This window comes from Salvelinus sp. IW2-2015, unplaced genomic scaffold, assembly GCF_002910315.2.
Source record: "Salvelinus sp. IW2-2015 unplaced genomic scaffold, ASM291031v2 Un_scaffold1078, whole genome shotgun sequence".
NCBI lineage: Eukaryota > Metazoa > Chordata > Actinopteri > Salmoniformes > Salmonidae > Salvelinus > Salvelinus sp. IW2-2015.
In genome coordinates, this window is record NW_019942719.1 from 158,001 (window position 1) to 181,620 (window position 23,620).

Here is a 23,620-nt window from a genome sequence, read left to right on the forward strand (position 1 = left end):
ACATAGCGGAGAAGGTACGGTGGGATTTGAAATGGTCGGTGATCTGTTTGTTAACTTGGCTTTCGAAGACCTTAGAAAGGCAGGGTAGGATAGATATAGGTCTGTACCAGTTCTTAAGGGGAAAGTAATCGGATTACATTACTGAGTTTGGGTAATCCAAAAGTTACGTTGCAGATTACAATTTTGGACAGGTAACTTGTAACTGTAACGGATTACATTTAGAAAGTAGCCTACCCAACCTTAACACAGCATAGCCATAGGCCTATTTTTTAAAATTCCATTTCCACTTTTCAATTTAAATTACTGTGGTTCCATTACAGGATAATGAGTGGTTTAGTAGCCCAAGTAAATACAGAGTGTGGTAGATTAAGCTCACAAATAAAGCAGAATACCATATTAGCTGCTACTGTTTGGATACTGTAAATATTTTTTCATGACGCCTACTACAACCATTAGTGCATTCATGTAGATAAAGCGCGCGCTCCTTTGCGCCGCTCTCGTGAGAAACTATTTCAACAACTGTGCGCGGTCACGAGACCGGTGAGTACTTGGACGATAGTCGTCTCGTCTCCAGTACAACGCGAATGTGGAAACACTGTAGCTAAAGAGTGAAGGACTGTAGAATTGGAGTGGAATCCCTTGTGGATTACGTCGCAGTAGCTAGCTACAATATAAAAAGGACATTTCATCCAAGGTAAGTAGTGCGGATGTTTTACCGGGATGTACTCGAAAAACAACACCGATGCTAACGTTGTTACATAGCCATCTTCATAATAGCGAGTTCAGCTAACTGTTAACGTTAGATAGTTACCGTTAGCTACTTCACGTCGTAAACTAGATATGCTGGCTAACGTTAAATTATCTGGTACACTATCTAACTAGATATGTGGATGGTTAAGTGATAATTCCGGTCACCACATGGGAGGCTTTGTTGTACCTAGTTAGGTGTTCTGACCTAGCTACAGTACAGTAGCTAACTAATGTTAGCTAACTGCCCAGTTTTGGCTACACGATTCGGGTAGGCCGCGCTCTCTACTACTAAACAACTAGCTAACGTTACAGTAGCTAGCTAGTAAGATTGCTGGCTCCCATGCCATGCCAAAATTGGCTCAACTCATGCAATTTACCGAATTTGTCATCTAACGTTAACTTTACCTAGTTTACACAGCAAGTGAACATTTTGCGGTTTTGTGAAGCAATGTTGGATAACTAGCTGCTAGCGAACATTGATTTGTTTATGTTGTAACGTTAGCTACGCTAACGTTAGCGCATACGTTTGCTATGGTGACGACATCGTCTCAGCAGATTTGTTCGCAGAGTCTGGGCCTCCATAGCTAGTTAGTTGAATATACATACCTTGCAACCCTGCACCTGTTTGCAAAAGCGCTGTCTTTGAATGTCAAACATGTCTGAAGTTAGCGATGTCAGTGCTACGCTGACATGAATGGGCGCGTTCCAGCCTGATTTGATTGTAGACTAGTTGTACCAATCATATGTGGCAGGTTCTGCATCACCTCTGTCAACCTTTACTTTATTTTCCTAATCCCATGTTTATCCATAAATCTTAAACTGAAAATATAGCCTATTTTCCTTTGAAAATATACATATACATGTCAATAAAACATCACAATACGGTGCAGAGCAACCATTGACAACTGCGTGCCGTTCAAGGGATTGTGAAATAAATGTTAACTATTTGGTTTTGTATATCATCTCTTGAAGAGCCTAGTCAGAACTACACATTTCTAATAATCCCATGCAAAACAGTAGCGCAGATATAGCATGATTTTAATGATAAGTATATATTATGTAATTTCAGATACAGCATGTGAGTGGAGCCTCACGATATATCTCTCAAATGCCACCATTAATTGGATATTTGAGTGATATAAAAATCAACTATACCTGGAAAGTATGAGTGGTTTAGGTTAATTTCCCATCCTGTCAACATTGTTTTTTAGTGTTGAATCGGTGCTGACAGACATGATAGGCCACATTGATTGATGGACCACATCAGATTGGATAGCTAGCTGATAACAGATCACGTCAATATGGCTAGTTAACAAGCTCACCTTCAGGGGATAAATTAGATGGCTATATCCAAATATTGTTTGATTTGCTTGCTATTTATAGTGGTGATGGCAGTAGTCCAACTGACAACTTTGCCCAGAAGGAAGACTTGCTGAGGTCAAGCCCTTTCCAAAAGCCTCATCTCTAATGAAGCAACCTAATGACATCTTGTTTGCTTAGCTAGATAGGTCTCTGAAGTTACATGATCAGTTGATGTTTACTGATTGTGAAAAGCATGCAGTTACTTGCTGTATAACTCTTAGATGGCTAAATGTGGAATAATTGTTAATGTGTAGTTCTTACTATGCTCTTCGAGAGGTGACGTTAACCAAATAGTTATAACCTTAATTTAAATCCCTTAAATGGCACGTAGTTGTCAATGGGGTTTAGCGGTGCTGGGGGGCAATGAGAACCCCAGCTCTGCAAAAACCATTGACAACTACAAACCAAATCGAACTCTGTATTGACATTTTATTGATAATGGCCGAGTAAAATGGATGTGATAAAGAGGTCGACCAAAACCATGGAAATGCGTGGAGGAAAGATCCTGAATCTCCTCATGCTCCCCCAGCAAAATTAACCAACATGTAGGCTGTAGTTGAGGTAAAAATATAGTATAATGCTTGTATGACTGTCAACCCCAATATATGTTCATGTTGTCACCAATCAAGTTCTTTACAGTTAAAAATGACTGACTACCACCACCTGATTTCTGTATGCTAGCTATGCTACCAACTTATACTAATGGGAGTTAGCATTTAGCAGGCATTTCTTCTAAATCAGAAAAGGGACAACTTCTAAATGTTATGCAGCCAAATATCCAAATCGTACATTAGTAACCACATTTTGGGCCTGTTACAATACATCAATCATGACAGATTTGACGAATATCCACTGTCTTAGATCAGGTTTGCTGAATGTGCCAATGCGGCGTCCTTCTGATGGTCTGCGTCTTACCTGGCTGCTGATTTTAATTTAAAATTGAGAATGTAACTCGGGCTACTTTATCGAGTCATACATGTCAACTAGCTACAGATTGTTACACCCGATAATGTGATATAACCAAAGATTTTTGGTATCCATTACTGGGCATTAAAGGATAGGTACTGTTTGGTGTAGTACAGAAAATGTACTACCAACTTTAACTTGGTGATACTGTCTTCGTTCTCGATTCGGCCAAACATGTACACTACATGTTTGGCCACCTGCTTGTCGTGGACACCTGCTTGTCGAACGTCCCATTCCAAAATCATGGGCATTAAAATGGAGTTGGTCCCCCTTTGTTATAACAGGCTCCACTCTTCTGGGAAGACTTTCCACTACATGTTGGAACATTTCTGCAAGGACTTGCTTCCATTCAAGCATTAGTGAGGTCAGGCACTACTTTTGGGCGATTAGGCCTGTTTCGCAGTCGTCCCAATTCATCCCAAAGGTCTTCYATGGGGTTGCGATCAGGGCTCTGTGCAGACCAGTCAAGTTCTTCCACATCATTCTTGACAAACCATTTCTGTATGTACCTCGCTTTGTGCACTGCCAGATGAAGAGTGATTCATCACTCCAGAGAACACATTTTCACTTCTCCAGAGACCAATGGCGGTGAGCTTTACACCACTCCAGCCGACGCTTGGCATTGCACATGGTGATCTTAGGCTTGTGTGCGGCTGCTCTGCCATGGAAACAAATTTCATGACGCTCCAGACGAACAGTTCTTGTGCTGACATTGCTTCAAGAGTCAGTTTGGAACTCTGTAGTGAGTGTTGCTACCGAGGGAAGGCGTTTTACTTTCTTCTATTTTTTATTTTATTTTTTTAAATTATGCACTTCGCAGGCCGGTTCTGTGAGCTTGTGTGGCCTGTCGCGGCTGAGCAGTTGTTGCTCCTTGACGTTTCCACAATAACAGTACTGACTGGGGCAGCTCTAGCAGGGCAGAAATGTGACGAACTGACTTGTTGGAAAGGTGGCATCCTATGATGGTGCCATGTTGAAAGTCACTGAACTCTTCAGTACAGGCTATTCAGCTGTCAATGTTTGTCTATGGAGATTGCATGGCTGTGCTCAATTCTATACACCTGTCAGCAACGGGGGTGGCTGAAGTAGCCAAATCCACAAATTTGAATAGGTTTCCACATACACTACATGGCCAAAAGTATCTTCTAAAATCTTCATGTCCAGTTGCAGGTGGATCGTTTGTATAAAAAAAGCTACTTTATTGAATTACATTTTTTGCTTCGACGTAATCCCAAAGTATACATGCCGCCATCTTGTATTTTCAAGTCTTCTCTCATTGATTGAGACAGGTGGGTCCACCCCAAAGTGTTGCATGTCATGACACTGACATATGTCGATCAGTGATAGAAGATTTTAAATCGACAAGATGGCCGCGCCATGGAGAAACCTATTTATTTTAGTAATGGCGCATTTTCTAAGTGAAAACGAACCACATGCAACGGGACACTGACATTTTAAAAGATACCACATTCGTTCGATTCAGCCAAACATGTATCTCCAATACCAAGGTTTTGTATAGGCCAACCTGTAACGCCCAGTAATGGATACCAAAAATCTTTGGTTATATCACATTATCAGGTGTACATTCTGTAGCTACATGTCTACGTATTTCAAGGAAACTGGTTGTAAAGGAGCTGTTTGCAAATCGAGCTAGTGTAGGTATGTTGTGATTTGTTGATAAACTACTTGCAGAATTGTTTCTGATTTCCTTAGGTCCTTGATTGGATGTAATTGTGCACTGCATCCATCTCATGTCCAATGTATCAACTACGAGAACCATTTCCTTGTGTGATTTAGTTAGCCAAAGCATAACCTTATTTTTAGGACTACTGTTTCAGGCATCTGTTGGTTGGAAACAATGCACCTACGACTGCCAGTATTGATGGTGTCTTATGACTGGCCTGGGTTTAATAAATTAAATGGCTGACTGCCTGGTTCATGACTGTAGTAGCCTGTCCTGTTGCTCCCTGACTTGCTGGCAGCTGCACATGCATAGTGAATTGAACATAGTGACAGGCTGACAGCTGTCTCTAGCAGCAGGAGGTCCAGTTTGGTAACTCACTCACTGGCTCTCAAACAGTGAGGGAATTCTATGTCCTTTGCAAGTGCTCTGTCTGCCTCTATTTTAATTCTCTCTAAATCAGAATCCATCTCCTGCATCATAGATTGGCTTAATGAACATGCTACTGGACGTGTGTGTTTTGCAGAAGCGCGGGCTGGATTTTTGAAGGTGCGTGTTTCTGCCTTCAGATTCCAAACCTCAATGTAACTTCTCCATGGCAACACATGCTTCTGCTTATAATGCTCTTCTGCCCAGGGTGAGTTGGCTGCTTTGCCCAGCCTGCTCTTGTATACCAGGAAGTTGAGTGAATAAATACTCTGTTTCTGGGGTTGAGCAAACCTCTGCATATAGAAAACGAATATTATATTTTTGCGAAAGGGGTGTCACAAAGCAGGCTACTTTTTTTGCAGTTGAAATGTTAGAGCTATCTAAAACTGTGTTTAGCTAATGGCTATGTTTGTGGACGGCATAGTTTCCTGCTCTGTCAGTAAAACAATTAGTTAATTTGTGTTCTTGCTTCTAGATGAGTTGTTATTTTTCCCTCTTGTTAGGCGAGGAGAGTTGTGTATTGGTTTACTCTGCCATTGGAGGAGGGTTGCCTGTGCTTGCTTTGAGTAGGTGGAGTGGGTTGTCACTGCAGCTGTTTACATGGAAGGTGTGTTTCTGTGGATGCATTCAAGAGTGAAAATAGGCTAGTCCCCTCTGTCTGATCAGACTACTGCAATGCCTTTGTCAGTGTCTTTCAGTATTATTGTCAAGGTGTGTTCTTTGTGGTAGACCCATGGTACATTTTCATTGGGCTACCTGTTTTGCATCCTGCTGGCTGCGAGTTCTATGCATCCTGTCCTTTTGCAGGTGTCTACAGCTTGGATGTAGCATAAATATTATGACACATTTAAGATGGAAATGCATGTGCCACTTCCCTCCCTTTTTAGTAATAAGCTTGACAAGGTTTTTTTAATGAATATTCTTTTAAACCAAGAGGTAGGCTATATCCAAATTACTGTAAATGTGGCTTTAGTCATTATACTGTAAGAACAACTGTATGAGCTACCCTTTTGCCTGCTGTTTTATGTGCTCTGCCTGGCACCTGACTCTTTGAGTAACCTTTTGTTCACCAGCCTGTTATAGGATGCCAAAGAATATGCTCCTGCTTTTAGTAGTTAGACTACTGCGCCACTCGGGAGGCCAGAGAGGTATACTAAGGCACTGTATCGCAGTGCTAGCTGTGCCACTAGAGATCCTGGTTCGAGTCCAGGCTCTGTCGCAGCCAGCCGCGACCGGGAGACCCACGGGGCGGCGCACAACTGGCCCAGCGTCTTCCGGGTTAGGGGAGGGTATGGCCGGCAGGGATGTTCTTGTCCCATCACGCACTAGTGACTCCTGTGGCGGGCCGGGCACAATGCACGCCGACACGGTCGCCAGGTGTACAGTGTTTCCTCTGACACATTGGTACGGCTGGCTTCCAGGTTAAGTGGGCGTTGTCATGAAGCGGCTTGGCTGGGTTGTGTTTTGGAGGACGCACGGCTGAGTCCGTATGGGAGTTGTCCGTACGGGAGTTGCAGCGATGGGACAAGACTGTAACTACCAATTAGATACCACGAAATAGGGGAGAAAGGGGGGTAAATAAAAAAAGGATGTCTGTCTGTACATTTTAGCAAACACTCTTATCCAGAGCGACTTACATTAGTGCATTCATCTTACGTTGTCTCACCTAACAATCTTATCCCAATCTAGCAAGTACATAACTTTCAAATGTTACTCAGGGAGGGGAGGAAAGGGCAGTGAATGTGCCTTCTGCCTAGTTAGTCTATTGACAGTTTATTAGTATTGTTAGGTTGGTAACGAGGTCAGTATAGAATACATGGTCAAATATTGTTGCTGTTCTAGCACTTAATGAGATTTTAAGATATACCTGTTGCTGAAACCTATTTCGACACATTTGGTCTAAGTTAGATTGTCTGAATGATTGAGAGACCAATGGCCTCTATAATACCTGTACTTTGACTTCTAAGGATTGTTCTCAAAGACCGGGCATGTCTCTGAATAATTTAATTGGAAGTCTATTTGATTTAGACAAGATACAGTAGCTACAACGGTTACATTGCCACATTTCATGACTAGGGCTGGCACAATTCCTGAAGAACTGTACCTGACAGTTATGGGTGCAGACCATAATGAGAATAAAATAACCGGCAGAACCATTTTTGTGTGTGTTTGGAACGAACTGAAGACGGGACGCCTGGGAATTTGTGCGGTTTGAGTCCGTTTCTGCTGTAACATGGACTCTATAACGTGATCAAACTTTGTTGCTCCTTGCCTGAAACAAGCAAGGTGTTGTAGCAAATGAGTATAGTTGCCTGGGCGGCAACCCCCTCCCTGCAGCAGTAACACATGCATTCAGGAACAGAGGAGAAAATGGTTGCAACGGTGACTGCGGAAATGACCAATAAGTCATCCAAAATTCCATGACTGTCACTGCCCTGTCCATGCTCAGAGAGTGTGTGTTGAGGTTATGAAGTATTTTTGGTATCAACTCTGAATATTGTGCTAATGTATACTCTGACCTGTGTTTGTGATTAGGGTGTCCACTGTGAGGCTGTTTTGGGACTGGGCGTCACTGAGTCTAAGTAAGGGTACTTGTGTGTTTTCCAGCTCTCGACTCTCCAGTTTCTTTGTCTAGTCTGCATGGTCAGAGGAAGGGAGGGAAGCAGGCAGGACGGTGTTAGCCCAGCTGGAGGTGGAGCTGCCAGAGCTGTAATCTGAGAAGGGCCCAACTCCTCAGAAAGAGGGTGGGGGAGAGCGTGAGCATGCGCTCTCCAGTCTGACATTGGACTCCTTAGCCTACAGGGAGCAATGCAGGCATCAGGCAAGGGGGACTGCTCTATGGTGCTCAGCCAGGACTGTCTGTTTCACCCTACTACCTGCCTCGCTCTGCCTAGAGCGGCTGCCTTCTCCACTGACTGACTGGATCACTCAGAAGATACAGTGACCGAGCAGGGAGTGGTTACCTCGACTAGGGCTTTCAGGGGAAGAACACTGCCAGTGTTTCTTTAGCTTCCTCTTCAACGTGCTCCATTTCTTTCCGTGTCTCCCTGGCTGGGCTGCCTGCTCGGCGCGGAGCTGGGTATACTTGTGTAACATTCCTGGATTACAGCTACGTGTTATTTAAAAAATAAAAATACATCTCTATTTGGGCCCCTCCTACCCGCGGCTCCTCCACCCTTCCTTGGCCTTTTCCTGGGCTGCACTTTAAAGAGGATTTTTGGCTCTTAAGACTCCAGCCTCCTGCCCTCTGCCGTGCTGGTGAAAGAAGTGCCTGAATCGGAGTCTCTGGCTCTGTTTGATGCGTCCAGCCCGCCAAGGTGTCTGGCCCTGGACCCCCAGGCTCTGACTGCAGTAGTACTTCTGTTTTCTGATGGGAGTTTAAGTAGAGACCTAGGGAGAGCGACGGGAAAGGATCTGCCCTCTGTTATGGGCTGTTTTTGTTCCTATGGAAAAACCGCGATGAAGAGTTCTCTCACACTCTCCCTATGTCGGGCAGAGCTAATGTTCAGCCCATGAACTCATGGAAGGGGGTGCTCAAGCTCTTCACATGCATAGCTTCTAGAACAACCGCCAACAAACCTAAAGGTAAAATGTCCTATTTGCACACTCGGTGGCTCATAAATATTCCCCTGCTTATTTTCTGTGAGAATGTCTGTTGGAATATTTCCCCCCCTTTCCCCTTGTGCCTCCTATACCTGGGGTGCAACTGTGGTGTCATAAATACCTACTGGTGTTCACTTCTGTCCAGTCATGGCTTTGTTTTCTGCAAGGCACTGCAGATCCTAAGAAGGGCAGGGCTTTTTTTTTTTTTTGATACTTTGTATATGCAGGGGTGTGAGAGACTGGACATGAGTGGAGAATGTTTTGTTAAGTAGAAATGCTTTTGTTTTTCTGACCCTCTGTACAAACATACCGAACAATTGTCATGGTTGCCATCTCTGTCGTTGTCTCCCTCTGTTTGTTGTGTTTTGGATGTAATGCTGCTTTGAAGTGGTGTGTGTTCCTCTGCAGCAGTGTGGAGGACACATGCAGACGGCGTGTTTGATAGTAAACAGCAGCCGGAGTTTACAGAAAGGGGGCAGGCAGAGACTCGCCGCCTCTACTAGGCCACGCTTACTCAAAGCCAGGCGCCTACATGGAGGCAGCTGCTGATACACATGATGGTGTTTGTTTTGGGTTTAGCCTACATCTGCTAGATTCTGGTGCTCCTTATTGGCCGTCATCCTAGAGAAGTCATATTTTAACGAGGTAGTGCCGTGAATTCATAGATTTACCCTTATACTAAGACGACATGATTCAACAAATGGGCTAGACCCCGGAAGTAGTCTAAATGAGAAAACAGCAAATCTGACCATTTCTGTGCATAGATTTGGATCCATATTAAGACTATATGCCATTTAGCAGAAGCTTTTATCCAATGCGGCTTACAGACTTGTGCATACATTATTCGTGCAGGTGGTCCCGTGCATCGAACCCACTGTCCTGACATTGCAAGCGCCATACTCTACCAACTGAGCTACAGAGGACCACAATCAAAACCTCAATCAGTGGACTGATTTTAGTCAAATATTTCCATGTTAGTGTCAGTTAGGATGTAGCCAGTTCTAGTTGTTGTAATGTGATAGTAGGCCTAAAGGTTGTGCTGAGAACAGACTGAAGAGGGAAATCGATGCTCCATGTAATGTACTTTGCATTAGTAGTGTTAACCCATTGCATGATGGAAGCTGTGGGTTTCCAGTGGAATGTGTGAGGCCAAAAGCGCTCAGTATTGGCACTCTAGCTAATATGGCTCTAGCCATGACATTTGTTTTACCACAACTCACTGATTAACACTTAATTTGTATCTGTGCTGTTTGGGGAGGTCCGAGTCAGTCCCCAACACATGTCCACCTTCATACTATAGCTATAACTGTTGYCCACGACCAGCCCTGAATGGTCGCCCTGCAGAGAACAGAAGGTGGGCATATGGGCCTTTACAGAACTCTGAGACTGCAGTGATGCTGATTGATGTGTTTCAATGGCTACCTCAGCTCAATTTGACTTAATATCTTAGAATTGTTTTTACTCCACTAGTTAACCTTTCTTCTCTCTCCCCTTTCAGAGTTACCCACATTTCAAGAGAAGAAGAAAGCCTTATTTAGGAATCTTATGGACGAAGGCAAGCAACATTTTCTCTTTCTCGTGTGTTTGTCTGTTTCCATGTGTGTGTTTGGGTTAACCCAGGGGAAGCAGCTTGTTTGATAAAGCAGGGGAGGTGTTAGTAGGATTGTAGAGGTCATCTAATGAAGTTTCAGTGAGTATGATTGGTAGACGGAGGAGAGGTCATCACCCTGAGCTGGTTTAGTAATCAACTCCTCTCCATCTGGAGGGACATATTGAGCGTCTCGTCCTCGTGTGCCATTCACCCCAGCTTCCCAACACAGGGTCGGGAGGAGAGAGTCCTAACACGACCTAATCCCAACCTACTGTCTGTACCTCCCTCTTGTTTGATTGCCACTCAATTTCTCACATGTGCCTGACCAGAACCTGCCCCCCCCCCTAAACGTAGTTACTACGTATGAACATAAATAAGAAATTCAAATATGGTGGAGTGCTAGGCCCATCTCTTGAAGTGATTCAGGTACAACCGCTTGTGTTTCCTGTGTAAAGACATGACCTCTAGAGTTTCCACTAGCACCACAAGTCAGCCCATCCTACAGCAAAAAACAGACAGTTCTGACTGCGCATCTAGTCCTACCAGAGGTCTAGTAGCTAGCCTGCTCCCCTCTTAGATACCGTTTTGCTCGTTTCAGCAAAAGTCATTCTGCCCTCTTAACCATTAGCATGAGAAAAGCATGATTACGATGTCAAATGGTTCTTTAGACGTTATGTTTAATGAGGCACAAGACCTGGCTGTTTCAAGTGTTCATTGGGCCCTAAAGTCTTGGGATAATTTCCACTATTTATGGTGAACGTGCTTTGTTCTGATCTCTGCAGTGGCCTCCGCTCAGCTGCTCTTACTCTGGCCTGTACGCCCTAGTTCTCAATCATGAATGTCTATCCTCTTCCTCAGTAGGAGAAATACTCATGTAGCCGGTTCCTCCAGTGGGAATCACTGCAGGCACACCAATGTGCGTACTCTCAGAGCAGTGTTTATGCTCATTATGGCACCAGTCCCATGGGTGTCTGCATTAGTGTTGCACGGTATACCAAAATTAGGTTATTTTTCAATACTAGAACATGAAATATGGTTCGCTACTAGAATTGGTTTCTTTCAGTACTTCTGTCAAATGTGTCTCACAGGTCAAGCCTGTGTATCAGTGCAGCCGACTCATTGCTAACCTGCACTGGGAGTCTAGGCTAACACGTGAAAAATGAATGCAACATGGCATGTAGACATTTTGAAACTGCTTTCTTATACTGTTTGCAAAACAATGTCCATACACGCTAAAACACTTTACAATGCAAGAAGATACCGGTAGCTTCCAGCTTTGTAGGCAAACTTCCATTGCTGGCTGACAGCTAAAGCTAACATCAATTCACTACCCTAGTACTTTGTTTGTGATAATGTGCAAACCATAATGTGAAATATGCTGTTTGCCGCCACAACTTTTAATTCACTTATTCCGTCTCTCCCAAAGGCCGCTGCATCATTCGTGGGGGACGACGTGTTTACTGTTGCCTTGTCATTTGTAGTCACACAAAATCAGCTAAACAAGCTCAATAACTCAATGCATGCACACTCCTTAGTAAATATTCATTCACCTGTATTGTGGATAGGCCTGGGTTATAGTTTGATTTACCTAGTTTATGGTTGGCCACCCTTGATAGCCTGTAAAATATTGCAACATTACAATTACAGCCAAATACTTTATACAAAATGATTCCCTCTAGGGATCTAAGTTAAGGTCGTCCCTGGAACAATAAAAACAATATATACGTTCAAAACAGACAGCAGAGCCAAAATTCATACAACCACTGSACATTAAAAAAAAGCAATGAGGCTGATGCAARCGAGCAGACCCTTTAGCTTAATGTTGATAGTTTTATTTCTTCATATTATAAAGCTCAACAATGTGCACATGGCTGCACATGTTCCAAAATGCAATTAATGAGAACATCAGTCTCATCAGGTTGTATTTTGGCTAGGCTACTTTGAAACAAGGGAAGACATGCTTCATAAAATGACAAACGTCCAAGTTAACAAATTAAGTATGGATAAATAAATAGTTCCAAAATGCTGACCGCCTCTGCTCAGATTCAAGGTGATTGATGTGCGGTGCGCAACAGGCACTGTCCTTAACTCTCTGGTCTTGTGACTATTTAATCTGAACTGTGCCTCGAGTAGGCTATGTTGACAGAATCCGACCTTTAGATGTAAATGTTAATTATCCTTCATTGTATTGACTGGCGTAAAAATAAAAAGTAATTTATAAAAAAATWGAATGTAATGATACTGAACTCAAGATGCCCAATGATTGAACAGAACATTTTCTGGGCTGGATCAAGTACCATTCTGTGACTGGCTAATATGGCTTTTTTTGTGATACTAAACCTGGTATCGGTATCGAAGTCAAAATTCTGGTATTGTGACAACACTAGTCTGCATTCAGCCAGACACTGTGGCAGGCAGCACAGACTCTGGGACGAGGGAGTAAAATAGAGGCTGCTGGTGCCAAAGCCTCCAGCCTCCTAGAGACAGACTAAAGAGCTGTCTGCATCTCCATTTTCCCCGTTGCTCTGGAGCACATCACTGCCTTCATGCAGGCTGCAGCAACCCACACAGGCAGATACTGTTACCCTCACTGCAGACTATTCCTACTAAAGTGCTCACTCACTCACGCCCACACACGTACTAAACCTCACACACTTATAGCCCAGACAGCAGCCACCAAGTGCAACTGTTCCATCTCAACAAGCTGCTTTCTCAGCACCCACACATAGCTCTTGTTTTAGCCCTGTGAGTCTTGGCTTTGCCCTGTTGTGTTCTGTGCTAATTTGGTCCACAGATGTTGCTTGTGTGTCCAGAGCAGCTTGCTAAGAGGCCCATCAATAGGTGGAGCTTTATCCAAGCAGATGTGGTCACAGGCAGCCTTAATGACACCTACAGTTGAAGTTGGAAGTTTACATACACTTTAGCCAAATGCATTTAAACTCAGTTTTTCACAATTCCTGACATTCAATCCTAGTAAAAAATTCCTTGTCTTAGGTCAGTTAGGATACCCARTTTATTTTAAGAATGTGAAATGTCAGAATAATAGAGAATGATTTATTTATTTCATCACGTTCCCAGTGGGTCAGAAGTTTCAATACACACAATTAGTATTTGGTAGCGTTGCCTTTAAATTGTTTAACTTGGGTCAAACATTTCGGGTAGCCTTCCACAAGCTTGCCACAATAAGTTGGGTGAATTTTGGCCAATTCCTCCTGACAGAGCTGGTGTAACAGTCAGGTTTGTAGGCCTCTTTGCTCGCACATGCTTTTTCAGTTCTGCACACAAATTTTCTATAGGATTGAGGTCAGGGCTTTGTGATGGGAGCATCCACAACTTGACTTTGTTGTCCTTAAGCCATTTGCCACAACTTTGTGAAGTATGCTGAGGTCATTATCGATTTGGAAGACCCATTTGGACCAAGCTTTAACTTCCTGACTGATGTCTTGATGATTGCTTCAATATATCCACATAATTTCTTTCCTCATTGTCCATCTATTTTGTGAAGTGCACCAGTCCCTCCTGCAGCAAAGCACCCCCACAACATGACGCTGACCCCAGTGCTTCACGGTTGGGATGGTGTTCTCCGGTTTGCAAACCTCCCCCCTTTTTCCTCCAAACGTAACAATGGTCATTATGGCCAACAGTTCTATTTTGTTCATCCGACCAGAGGACATTTCTCCAAAAAAGTATGATCTTTGTTCCCATGTGGCAGTTGCAAACCGTAGTCTGGCTTTTTTATGGCGGTTTTGGAGCAGTGCTCTCCCTTGCTGAGCAGCCTTTCAGGTTATGTCGATATAGGACTCGTTTACTGTGGATATAGATACTTTTGTACCCTTTCCTCCAGCATCTTCACAAGGTCCTTTGCTGCTGTTCTGGATTGATTTGTACTTTCCACACCAAAGTCGTGTCATCTCTAGGAGACAGAACGCGTCTCCTTCCTGAGCGTGATGTGGCTGGCATGGTCCCATGGTGTTTTTATATGCCTACTATTGTTTGTACAGATGAACGTGGTACCTTCAGGGATTTGGAATTGCTTCCAAGGGATGAACCAGGCTTGTGGAGGTCTACAATTGTTTTTGAGGTCTTGGTGAAGGAAGGCCTTGAAAAACATCCACAATACACCTCCAATGACTCAAATGAGTGTCAATTAGCCTATCAGAAGCTTCTAAAGCCATGACAAGAATTTTCTGGAATTTTCCAAGCTGTTTAAAGCACAGTCAACTTGTGTATGTAAACTTCTGACCCACTGGAATTGTGATACAGTGAAATAATCTGTGAAACAATTGTTGGAAAAATGAATTGTGTCATGCACAAAGTAGAATGTCTTAACCGACTTGCCAAAACGTATTGTTAACAAGAAAATTGTGAGTGTGAAAAACGAGTTTAATTACTCAAAAGTAAAGATCTATGTAACAACTTACCAGAGACTTCAAATGTACATGCACAGCTCTGCTGCCCAGTCTACCCCTCTCTCTGCTTCCATCAGTCATTTCCTCCATTTCACATGTATTTATTTGGCTGGAGAACAGTGCTCCATCAATGCGTCTTTCTGCTGCTCTTGAGCTGTGCTGTGGGTATATAAAGCAGCAGCCAGGGGTGGTCACACCCAGCTCTCCAGGCCCAGAAAATCCAGCCCTCCCTCCACTCGTGGGCCGTCCCATCCACAAAGGCTCAACTGCAGCCTGTACCATGGAACAGCTGACAGGAAGCAACTAGTGCTCTGCTCTCGCATCTATCCTAGTCCACATTGCCGTATGGAGTCTCTTTTTTTTTTTTATGCAACCATAGAATCTGTTGTTGCTCTCCCGGGCCAAAAATAGCCTCCAAGCTCTGTGCTTGCCCTTCGCTGGTCAGGCTTTATAGACAGATGGGCATATCACAGAACCTCTAGCTGACCCTCGGAGGAGGAAGGGAAAGGCCAATCAGTGTATAGGGCTGTCTGCCTGGAGGTCCCAGCCAGCCCACTGTACTGGGGCTGTGCTAAGAGAAAACATGCCATTCTCTCTCCTGGTGTCAACAGAGAACATCTTCCTAAGAGGGCGAAAGGCCCTTGACTTTTCCACATTTTGTTACGTTACACGCGTCTAAAATTGATTTAGAAACTGTTTTTCTTTTTAGAAAAGTTTTTAGAGATGTTTGCAAATGTTATAAATAGAAATACTATATTTACATAAGTATCAGACCCTTTGCTATGGACTTGAAATTGAGCCCAGGTGCATCCTGTTTCCACTGATCATCCTTGATGTCTACAACTTAATTGGAGTCAACTGTGGTAAATTAAATTGATTGACATGATTTGGAAAGGCAACACCTGTTACTATAAGGTCCTCAAGGTGACAGTGCATGTCAGAGCAAAAACCAAGCCATGAGTCGAAGAATTTCCGCTAAGTGGAGAAGCAGGAGTAAAGACGATCTGGAGCAGGTTGGTCGAGCACAGATCTGGGAAAGGGTACCAAAATATGTCTGCAACATTGAAGGTCCCCAAGAACACCGTGGCCTCCATTCTMAAATGGAGGAATTTCGGAACCACCAAGACTCTTCGTAGAGCGGGCCGCCCGGCTAAACTGCGCAATCGAGGAGAGGGGCCGTGGTCAGGGAGGTGACCAAGAGCCRGATGCTCACTCTGACAGAGCTCCAGATTTCCTCTGTGGAGATGGGAGAACCTGTTTTTCAGTGGCAGGGACTGGGAGACTAGTCAGGATAAAGGGAAAGATAAACCGAGCTAAGTACAGAGAGATCCTTGATGTACACCTGTAATCCCTGCTGAATGTGCTTCAACAAAGTACTGCGCAAAGGGTCTGAATACTTATGTAAAATGTTTTTATTTATACATGAGCAAAAATGTCTAAATCAATTTTTGCTTTGTCATTATGGGGTGTTGTGGGTAGATTGATGATGGGGAAAACTACTCCATTTTAGAATAAGGCTGTAACATAACAAAATGTGGAAAAAGACAAGGTCTGAATACTATGCACTGTCTGCTGCATGTACATTATGTACTCTTCTGTTTTTTCAATGATTCTGGTTAGAATCCTTTGCACTGAGTAACTATTTTTACCCTACCCGCTCTTCCTGTATGAATAGAAGGCAGTTGCCAGTAAACTACCGGTACACATGAACAGTAAAAAAAAAATAAAGCACGATGTTAGTCTTTCCAAGATACTAGACCCCTCAAATTCAAATCTGGACCCTGAAGCCTGTTCCACTGCTTAAAATCAGGGACTGATTTCAGACCTGGCACACCAGGTGGGTGCAATTAATTATCAGGTAGAACAGAAAAGCAGCAGTAGTCCGTACCTCGTAGGGTCAGAGTTCCTGTACTAGATCATCATTGTTTTACACACAATTCCATTCCGTTTGAAATTGTTACATGATATTCTTCAGAACATTTGTAGTTTASCATATAGCCCACATGACCTTTGTGCTTGTGAATGAACCATGACTATGGTTTAAGAATCTGATTGGTCAAGCCTCATGGAAACCATTACGTTTGTCCTCACTACTTTCACCTATTCTCCTGTCTCCACACCAAATGTATAGTTAATTTATTATCCTGTTGTGTCTCTAACCCGTGTTCTCCCTGTTTCTCTACAGAAATGAGTCGCCAGACCGCCACAGCGCTGCCCACAGGAACCTCCAAGTGTGCCCCCTCCCAGCGCGTCCCCACCTTGTCCGGCACTACGGCCTCTAACAGCGACCTGGCCAGCCTGTTTGAGTGCCCCGTCTGCTTCGACTATGTGCTGCCCCCTATCCTGCAGTGCCAGAGCGGCCACCTGGTCTGCAGCAACTGCCGACCCAAGCTCACCTGCTGCCCCACCTGCCGGGGCCCACTGGGCTCCATCAGGAACCTGGCCATGGAGAAGGTGGCCAACTCTGTGCTGTTTCCCTGCAAGTATGCGTCGTCGGGCTGCGAGGTGACGCTGCCCCACACAGACAAGGCAGAGCACGAGGAGCTGTGTGAYTTRCGGCCGTACTCCTGCCCCTGCCCAGGGGCCTCCTGTAAGTGGCAGGGCTCGTTGGACGCGGTCATGCCCCACCTCATGCACCAGCACAAATCCATCACCACGCTGCAGGGCGAGGACATCGTGTTCCTTGCCACGGACATTAACCTGCCTGGGGCAGTGGACTGGGTCATGATGCAATCCTGCTTCGGATTCCACTTCATGCTGGTCCTGGAGAAGCAGGAGAAGTACGACGGTCACCAGCAATTCTTTGCCATCGTGCAGCTGATCGGCACGCGGAAGCAGGCTGAAAACTTTGCCTACCGCCTGGAGCTCAACGGGCACCGGCGACGGCTCACCTGGGAGGCCACGCCCCGCTCCATCCACGAGGGCATCGCCACTGCCATTATGAACAGCGACTGCCTAGTGTTTGACACCTCCATCGCGCAGCTGTTCGCTGAGAATGGAAACCTGGGCATCAACGTCACCATATCCATGTGCTGAGGACTGTCAAGTGGACAGCCACTAACACACACACACACACACACACACACACACACACACACTTTCTCTCACACACACATACTCGGACACATTTCAGACACTACAGGACACCTGGAGTTGTACCTGGGGGGTTTGGAGGGGGGCAGGATCTTTCCCAGGGAACCTGTTGTCTTCGAACAATGTGATTTAGAACGTTCAGATCGGTTAGATTGATGAAAACAATGGGATTCAATTTTAAGCTTCATTACAATATTAGTTCTGTAACTAAAGTAAAGGTATCCTTTTTTTACCTTAATGTTCTGAGAATAATCCAGCATTGCCCCTTGAACCCAGAGCACACACTTCAACAGGTGGGCTCAGTTTGCAGTCTTTCTTTGCAGAGGGAAGCTGGCAGAAGGGGCTCAGGGGATAGACACTGTGGGAGGAGTCAATTTGAGGGAGGATGGGGAATAAAAAATAACTTATTTTTTTTGAAGATGTTGCATTTCAGCTTAGTCAAAGTTGAAACTAACTTCTTTTGAGTTCCATTATTGTTTTGGTTTTAGTTCTGTCCCCCCCCCCCCCCCCCCCCTCATTGGATGAGAAGAGAAGGTCCTGGTATTGTGTGCACAGACATTGGCTGAGACGCAGCTAGTTTGGTCTCTCTGGAGTCTAACAGTTTTAGCCTAAACCACTGAATATCTGACCAGGAATGGGGACAATTTCTACAGTTATATTATTATTATTATTATTGTTCAATGGAGATTATCATTATCATTTTTTTGTAAGGACTTTTAATGAATGAAAAAGGCTGTAACCTTGTGGCTAATCTTCAGTGTTTGTAGATAAATTGTGTCGTTCTTTCGAAGACTTCAATGTATTTTATTTTGTAAATTAGATTTTTCTCTTCGTTTTGTCAGTCTTTGTCTACATTCTGTTTGAGGAGTGGGTGATGCAAAGCCAAACATCTCTGGATACGTAGAACTGTTGCTGGTCCCATTATTTRTGTTTTATTTTGTCATTAAATAAATCTATCTTTTTCATACCTTGTGCAATTTCCCCTTTCCCTGTGATTATTCTCTTGGCTAGGGTTTAACTATGGGGTGAGACCCAAAGTGTTCCWTGGGCATGTGGGAGGTGGGCTGCGAGTTAGGAGAATACATCTATAGTCGCACACTTTCCTCTTCATTTGGGTAATGGGAGGACAGTAAGTTTCTCATTTTAGATTTTGAGTTGGAAAAGTTTTAACACCTGCTATAGGCAACAGCACAATTACAGCATAATTTCTTGGCAGGGGTTTACTCCAACCACACACTTATCCTCCCATCTTACCACGTTATCCTTGTCAAATGGCTTTACTCATTTTTTTTTTTCTGCATAGAAAAGTCTAAACAGTAAAAAAAACAATGGGGAGGGGGAATGGCAAGTTCAGTGTGAACTTTGACGAACACCAAATAAAGTATGTATGAAAGATGATGGATATTTTTTTTWAAATAAGATTATCTTTGAGAAATAAAAACCACAAATAAAAGCTAGACAGTCATGTAGAATCTAAAAATGATGCATCTTTGTCATAGCGTGGGGCCCCATTGATGATTTTTGTTACTCACTCAGCATAAGAACACGGCATAACCCATAGCATAAATTTGGCTTTAATACTGCACATTTTCTCTCCACCCATGACCAAATGTGTGGAATTGCAAGAAATTACCTTTTTAAAATTATCTGTAGCCAAGAGGGCTTCCCAAATCTTAGTTTGGTATCTGCACCAATGGCCACGTGCACCACCTAAGGCTCATTTTGATCCAGAAAAAAAGCATGGCTGATCAAAGGCTTAAGGACAACTCTCACTACTAGACTGACCGTTTGTTTGTTCGCTTGTTGTCGGCGCTGTGTATTATAGGGACCACCCGTCGTTTCTACATGTAGAATCGGTTTGCAACGGTGGAGGCTCCTCAGAGGAAGGGGAGGACCATCCTCAGGGATTTCATAAAAACAGTTTAAGATTTAAGTTATCCTTTCTAGATAAAACTATACAAACTATATTCACATCACCAAACAATTGACAAAAACACTTTTGAAATGTCTACTATCGCCTCAACAGCACTCTGTAGGGTAGCACCATGGTGTAGCCAGAGGACAGCTAGRTTCRGTCCTCTGGGTACATTGACTTTAATACAAAACCTAGGAGGCTCATGGTTCTCACCCCCTTCCATAGACTTCCACGGTAATTATGAAAGGTTGGAGGACGTCCTCCCAAAGTTATCAGAGCTCTTGCAGCACAAACTGACATGTCCACRCAATCAAAGGATCAGATAATGAATCTAGTACTGAAAGTATAAGCTACAGCTAGCTAGCAGTGCATAAAATGTGAGTAGTTGACTCAAAGAGAGAAAAACAGTTAAACATTTTAAACAAATTAATTTCTTCCAAAATGGAGTAGCAAGAGCTCTATTTATGTATATATATAGAGATATTTTTTCTTCACTTAGCTAGCAAATGCAGCTAGCTAGTTTAGCCAACTCAAATACCCGGCTCAAACAGAGGGATGCTATGTTAGCTAGCTGGCTACGACTATCCAACACTGGAATTCTTAGAAGGCAAAGTAAGCCTTTGGTTTTACTAATTTAATGCCGCCGGTGTAACTGCTTACTGACTGTACTGCATGATTGTAGTGGGTTTACTAATGTGTTAGTTCTATTAGGTATGTTGACTAGGACTTTACTTTAGCTAATATGGTGACAACGATAAAGGCTGTGTATAGCGGTTATGATATAAAGGTTGTTTCGCCTAGTCACAGACAGCTGATGTGTTGGGCATTGAAGTCCACAAGCGAAGGGCAAAGGTGAGAGAGCTCGTAGATGTGAGAAGGAATAKAACAAGCTGTTTGTATATGGCTATGAAAGGGAACTGTTTGCATGTGATCGGGTGTATTCATTCCACCGATTCTGTTAAAATGTTTCTTAAATAGGGATAAACATACCTGAATTTGTCCAATAGAAACTTGTTTGCAACTGTTGGACTAATGATTACACCCTAAATCAGCTAGATGTGTGCAAGGTGGTATTGAATGTCACCTTAAATCTTTCTCTCGAACCTGTGCACTTACGTTGTAAACTTTCATTTATAGGCTAAGTTGTAGCAATGTCATGTGTATAGGGAAAATTTGAGTATCATGTAGTAGCCTAAACCTATCAATGTTACATTGAACTGGGTGAATGGAATAGGAATGACAGTCATCCAATATGCTGTAATAGAAATAAGGCCATGCTCATAAAANAATGAATCTAGTACTGAAAGTATAAGCTACAGCTAGCTAGCAGTGCATAAAATGTGAGTAGTTGACTCAAAGAGAGAAAAACAGTTAAACATTTTGAACAAATTCATTTCTTCCAAAATGGAGTAGCAAGAGCTCTATATATATATATAGATATTTTTTTTTCACTTAGCTAGCAAATGCAGCTAGCTAGTTTAGCCAACTCAAATACCCGGCTCAAACAGAGGGATGCTATGTTAGCTAGCTGGCTACGACTATCCAACACTGGAATTCTTAGAAGGCAAAGTAAGCCTTTGGTTTTACTAATTTAATGCCGCCGGTGTAACTGCTTACTGACTGTACTGCATGATTGTAGTGGGTTTACTAATGTGTTAGTTCTATTAGGTATGTTGACTAGGACTTTACTTTAGCTAATATGGTGACAACGATAAAGGCTGTGTATAGCGGTTATGATATAAAGGTTGTTTCGCCTAGTCACAGACAGCTGATGTGTTGGGCATTGAAGTCCACAAGCGAAGGGCAAAGGTGAGAGAGCTCGTAGATGTGAGAAGGAATACAACAAGCTGTTTGTATATGGCTATGAAAGGGAACTGTTTGCATGTGATCGGGTGTATTCATTCCACCGATTCTGTTAAAATGTTTCTTAAATAGGGATAAACATACCTGAATTTGTCCAATAGAAACTTGTTTGCAACTGTTGGACTAATGATTACACCCTAAATCAGCTAGATGTGTGCAAGGTGGTATTGAATGTCACCTTAAATCTTTCTCTCGAACCTGTGCACTTACGTTGTAAACTTTCATTTATAGGCTAAGTTGTAGCAATGTCATGTGTATAGMGAAAATTTGAGTATCATGTAGTAGCCTAAACCTATCAATGTTACATTGAACTGGGTGAATGGAATAGGAATGACAGTCATCCAATATGCTGTAATAGAAATAAGGCCATGCTCATAAAAAAATAATCGTCCTCCCTCATCTTAAACGGCACCGACCGCCACTGGTTTGCAAATTACAGCCGGCACTGTTCAGAAGTGCTAAGTACTCTCGGCCAGCAATCCTACTGGTCTGTCAGTGTCTTTAGGGTTGTGTGTGTGTGCTGCGGGGTGCATTTTTAAGTATGGTATGTCGTGTGTGCGCTTCCCAGTCCCATGCCGCCCCAGCTGAAGCCCTGTACTGGTTGGAGGCTCTGGGGCGTCAGTGTTCTGGCCGGTGAATGAAGGGTTAGCTCTGTAGGATCATAATTACCAGAGGCCCCCAGGAACTTTGGCACCCTGCCAGCCCAATCCACTGGGGAACACAGACCACTSCTTCTCTGACCCTGCTGCTGCTTTGTCATCCCACTCCCCACACCACTTCCCTCAAGCATTATCTCCCTCCAGTAATGGCCCTAACAGGAACAGCTATATTCAGTCATAAACTCAGCAAAAAAATAGACGTCCTCTCACTGTCAACTGCGTTTATTTTCAGAAATCTTAACGTGTYTATTTATATGAACATAAGATTCAACAACTGAGACATAAACTGAACAAGATCCACAGACATCTGACTAACAGAAATMGAATAATGTGTCCCTTAACAAAGGGGGTGTCAAAATCAAAAGTAACAGTCAGTATCTGGTGTGGCCACCAGCTGCATTAAGTACTGCAGTGAATCTCCTCCTCATGGACTGCACCAGATTTGCCAGTTCTTGCTGTGAGATGTTACCCCACTCTTCCACCAAGACACCTGCAAGTTCTTGGACATTTCTGGGGGGAATGGCCCTAGCCCTCACCCTCCGATCCAACAGGTCCCAGACGTGCTCAATGGGATTGAAGATCCGGGCTTTTCGCTGCCAATGGCAGAACAACTGACTTCCTGTCTGGCAGGAAATCATGCACAGACATGAGCAGTATGGTTGGTGGCATTGTCATGTGTGGAGGGTCATGTCAGGATAGAGCCTGCAGGAAGGGTACACATGAGTGGAGGAGATGTCTTCCTGAAGCGCGGTTGAGATTGCCTGCATGAAAAGTCAGCCGAGGATGCTGTGACTCACGCCCAATGACGGGTCCTCCATCACAAATCGATCGTCTAGAGTAAGTGTACGCTCATTCCTTCGACGATAAACGAGAATCGACTATCACCTGGTGAGACTAATCGCGACTCTTCAGTGAGAGCATTTTTTGCCAGTCTGTCTGGTCAGCGACGGTGGGTTTGTGTCCGTAGGGCGTTTGTTGCCGGTGATGTCTAGACCTGCTTACACAGGCTACAGAGCTCAGTCCAGCCTCTCTCAGCCTATTGCGGACAGTCTGAGCACTGATAGAGGGATTTGTGTGTTCTGGTGTACCTTGGTCAGTTGTTGTTGGCATCCTGTACCTGTCGCAGGTGTGATGTTCGGATGTTACAATCTGTGCAGGTTGTTACACGTGGTCTGCACGATGGAGGACGATCACCTGTCGTCCTGTCTCCCTGTAGCGCATGTCTTAGGCTTCACATACGGACATTGCAATTTATTGCCTGGCACATTGTGCAGTCTCCGATGCCTTTGCAGCATGCAC

The 23,620-nt window shown here is 43.8% G+C and overlaps 1 protein-coding gene across 4 annotated transcripts; it reads left to right on the forward strand.

Moving 5' to 3' along the window:
- The first annotated feature begins 499 nt into the window (after positions 1-499).
- LOC112069681 (E3 ubiquitin-protein ligase Siah1-like) lies at positions 500-18,856 on the forward strand. 4 transcript variants are annotated; one of them, XR_011475436.1, is made up of 4 exons: positions 7,966-8,773; positions 10,290-10,346; positions 16,977-18,096; positions 18,132-18,856. XR_011475436.1 is itself a non-coding variant. In XM_024137047.2 (3 exons), the coding sequence occupies exons 2-3, from the start codon at positions 10,337-10,339 to the stop codon at positions 17,825-17,827; spliced, it is 861 nt and encodes a 286-aa protein (XP_023992815.1). In that variant the 5' UTR covers positions 500-694; positions 10,290-10,336; the 3' UTR covers positions 17,828-18,856. The 4 variants fall into 4 exon arrangements, 3 of the variants coding, with proteins under 3 accessions (XP_023992815.1, XP_023992816.1, XP_023992814.1); XM_024137047.2 differs by lacking the exon at positions 7,966-8,773 and adding an exon at positions 500-694 and having other exon boundaries at positions 16,977-18,856; XM_024137046.2 differs by having other exon boundaries at positions 16,977-18,856.
- Positions 18,857-23,620: the final 4,764 nt, after the last annotated feature.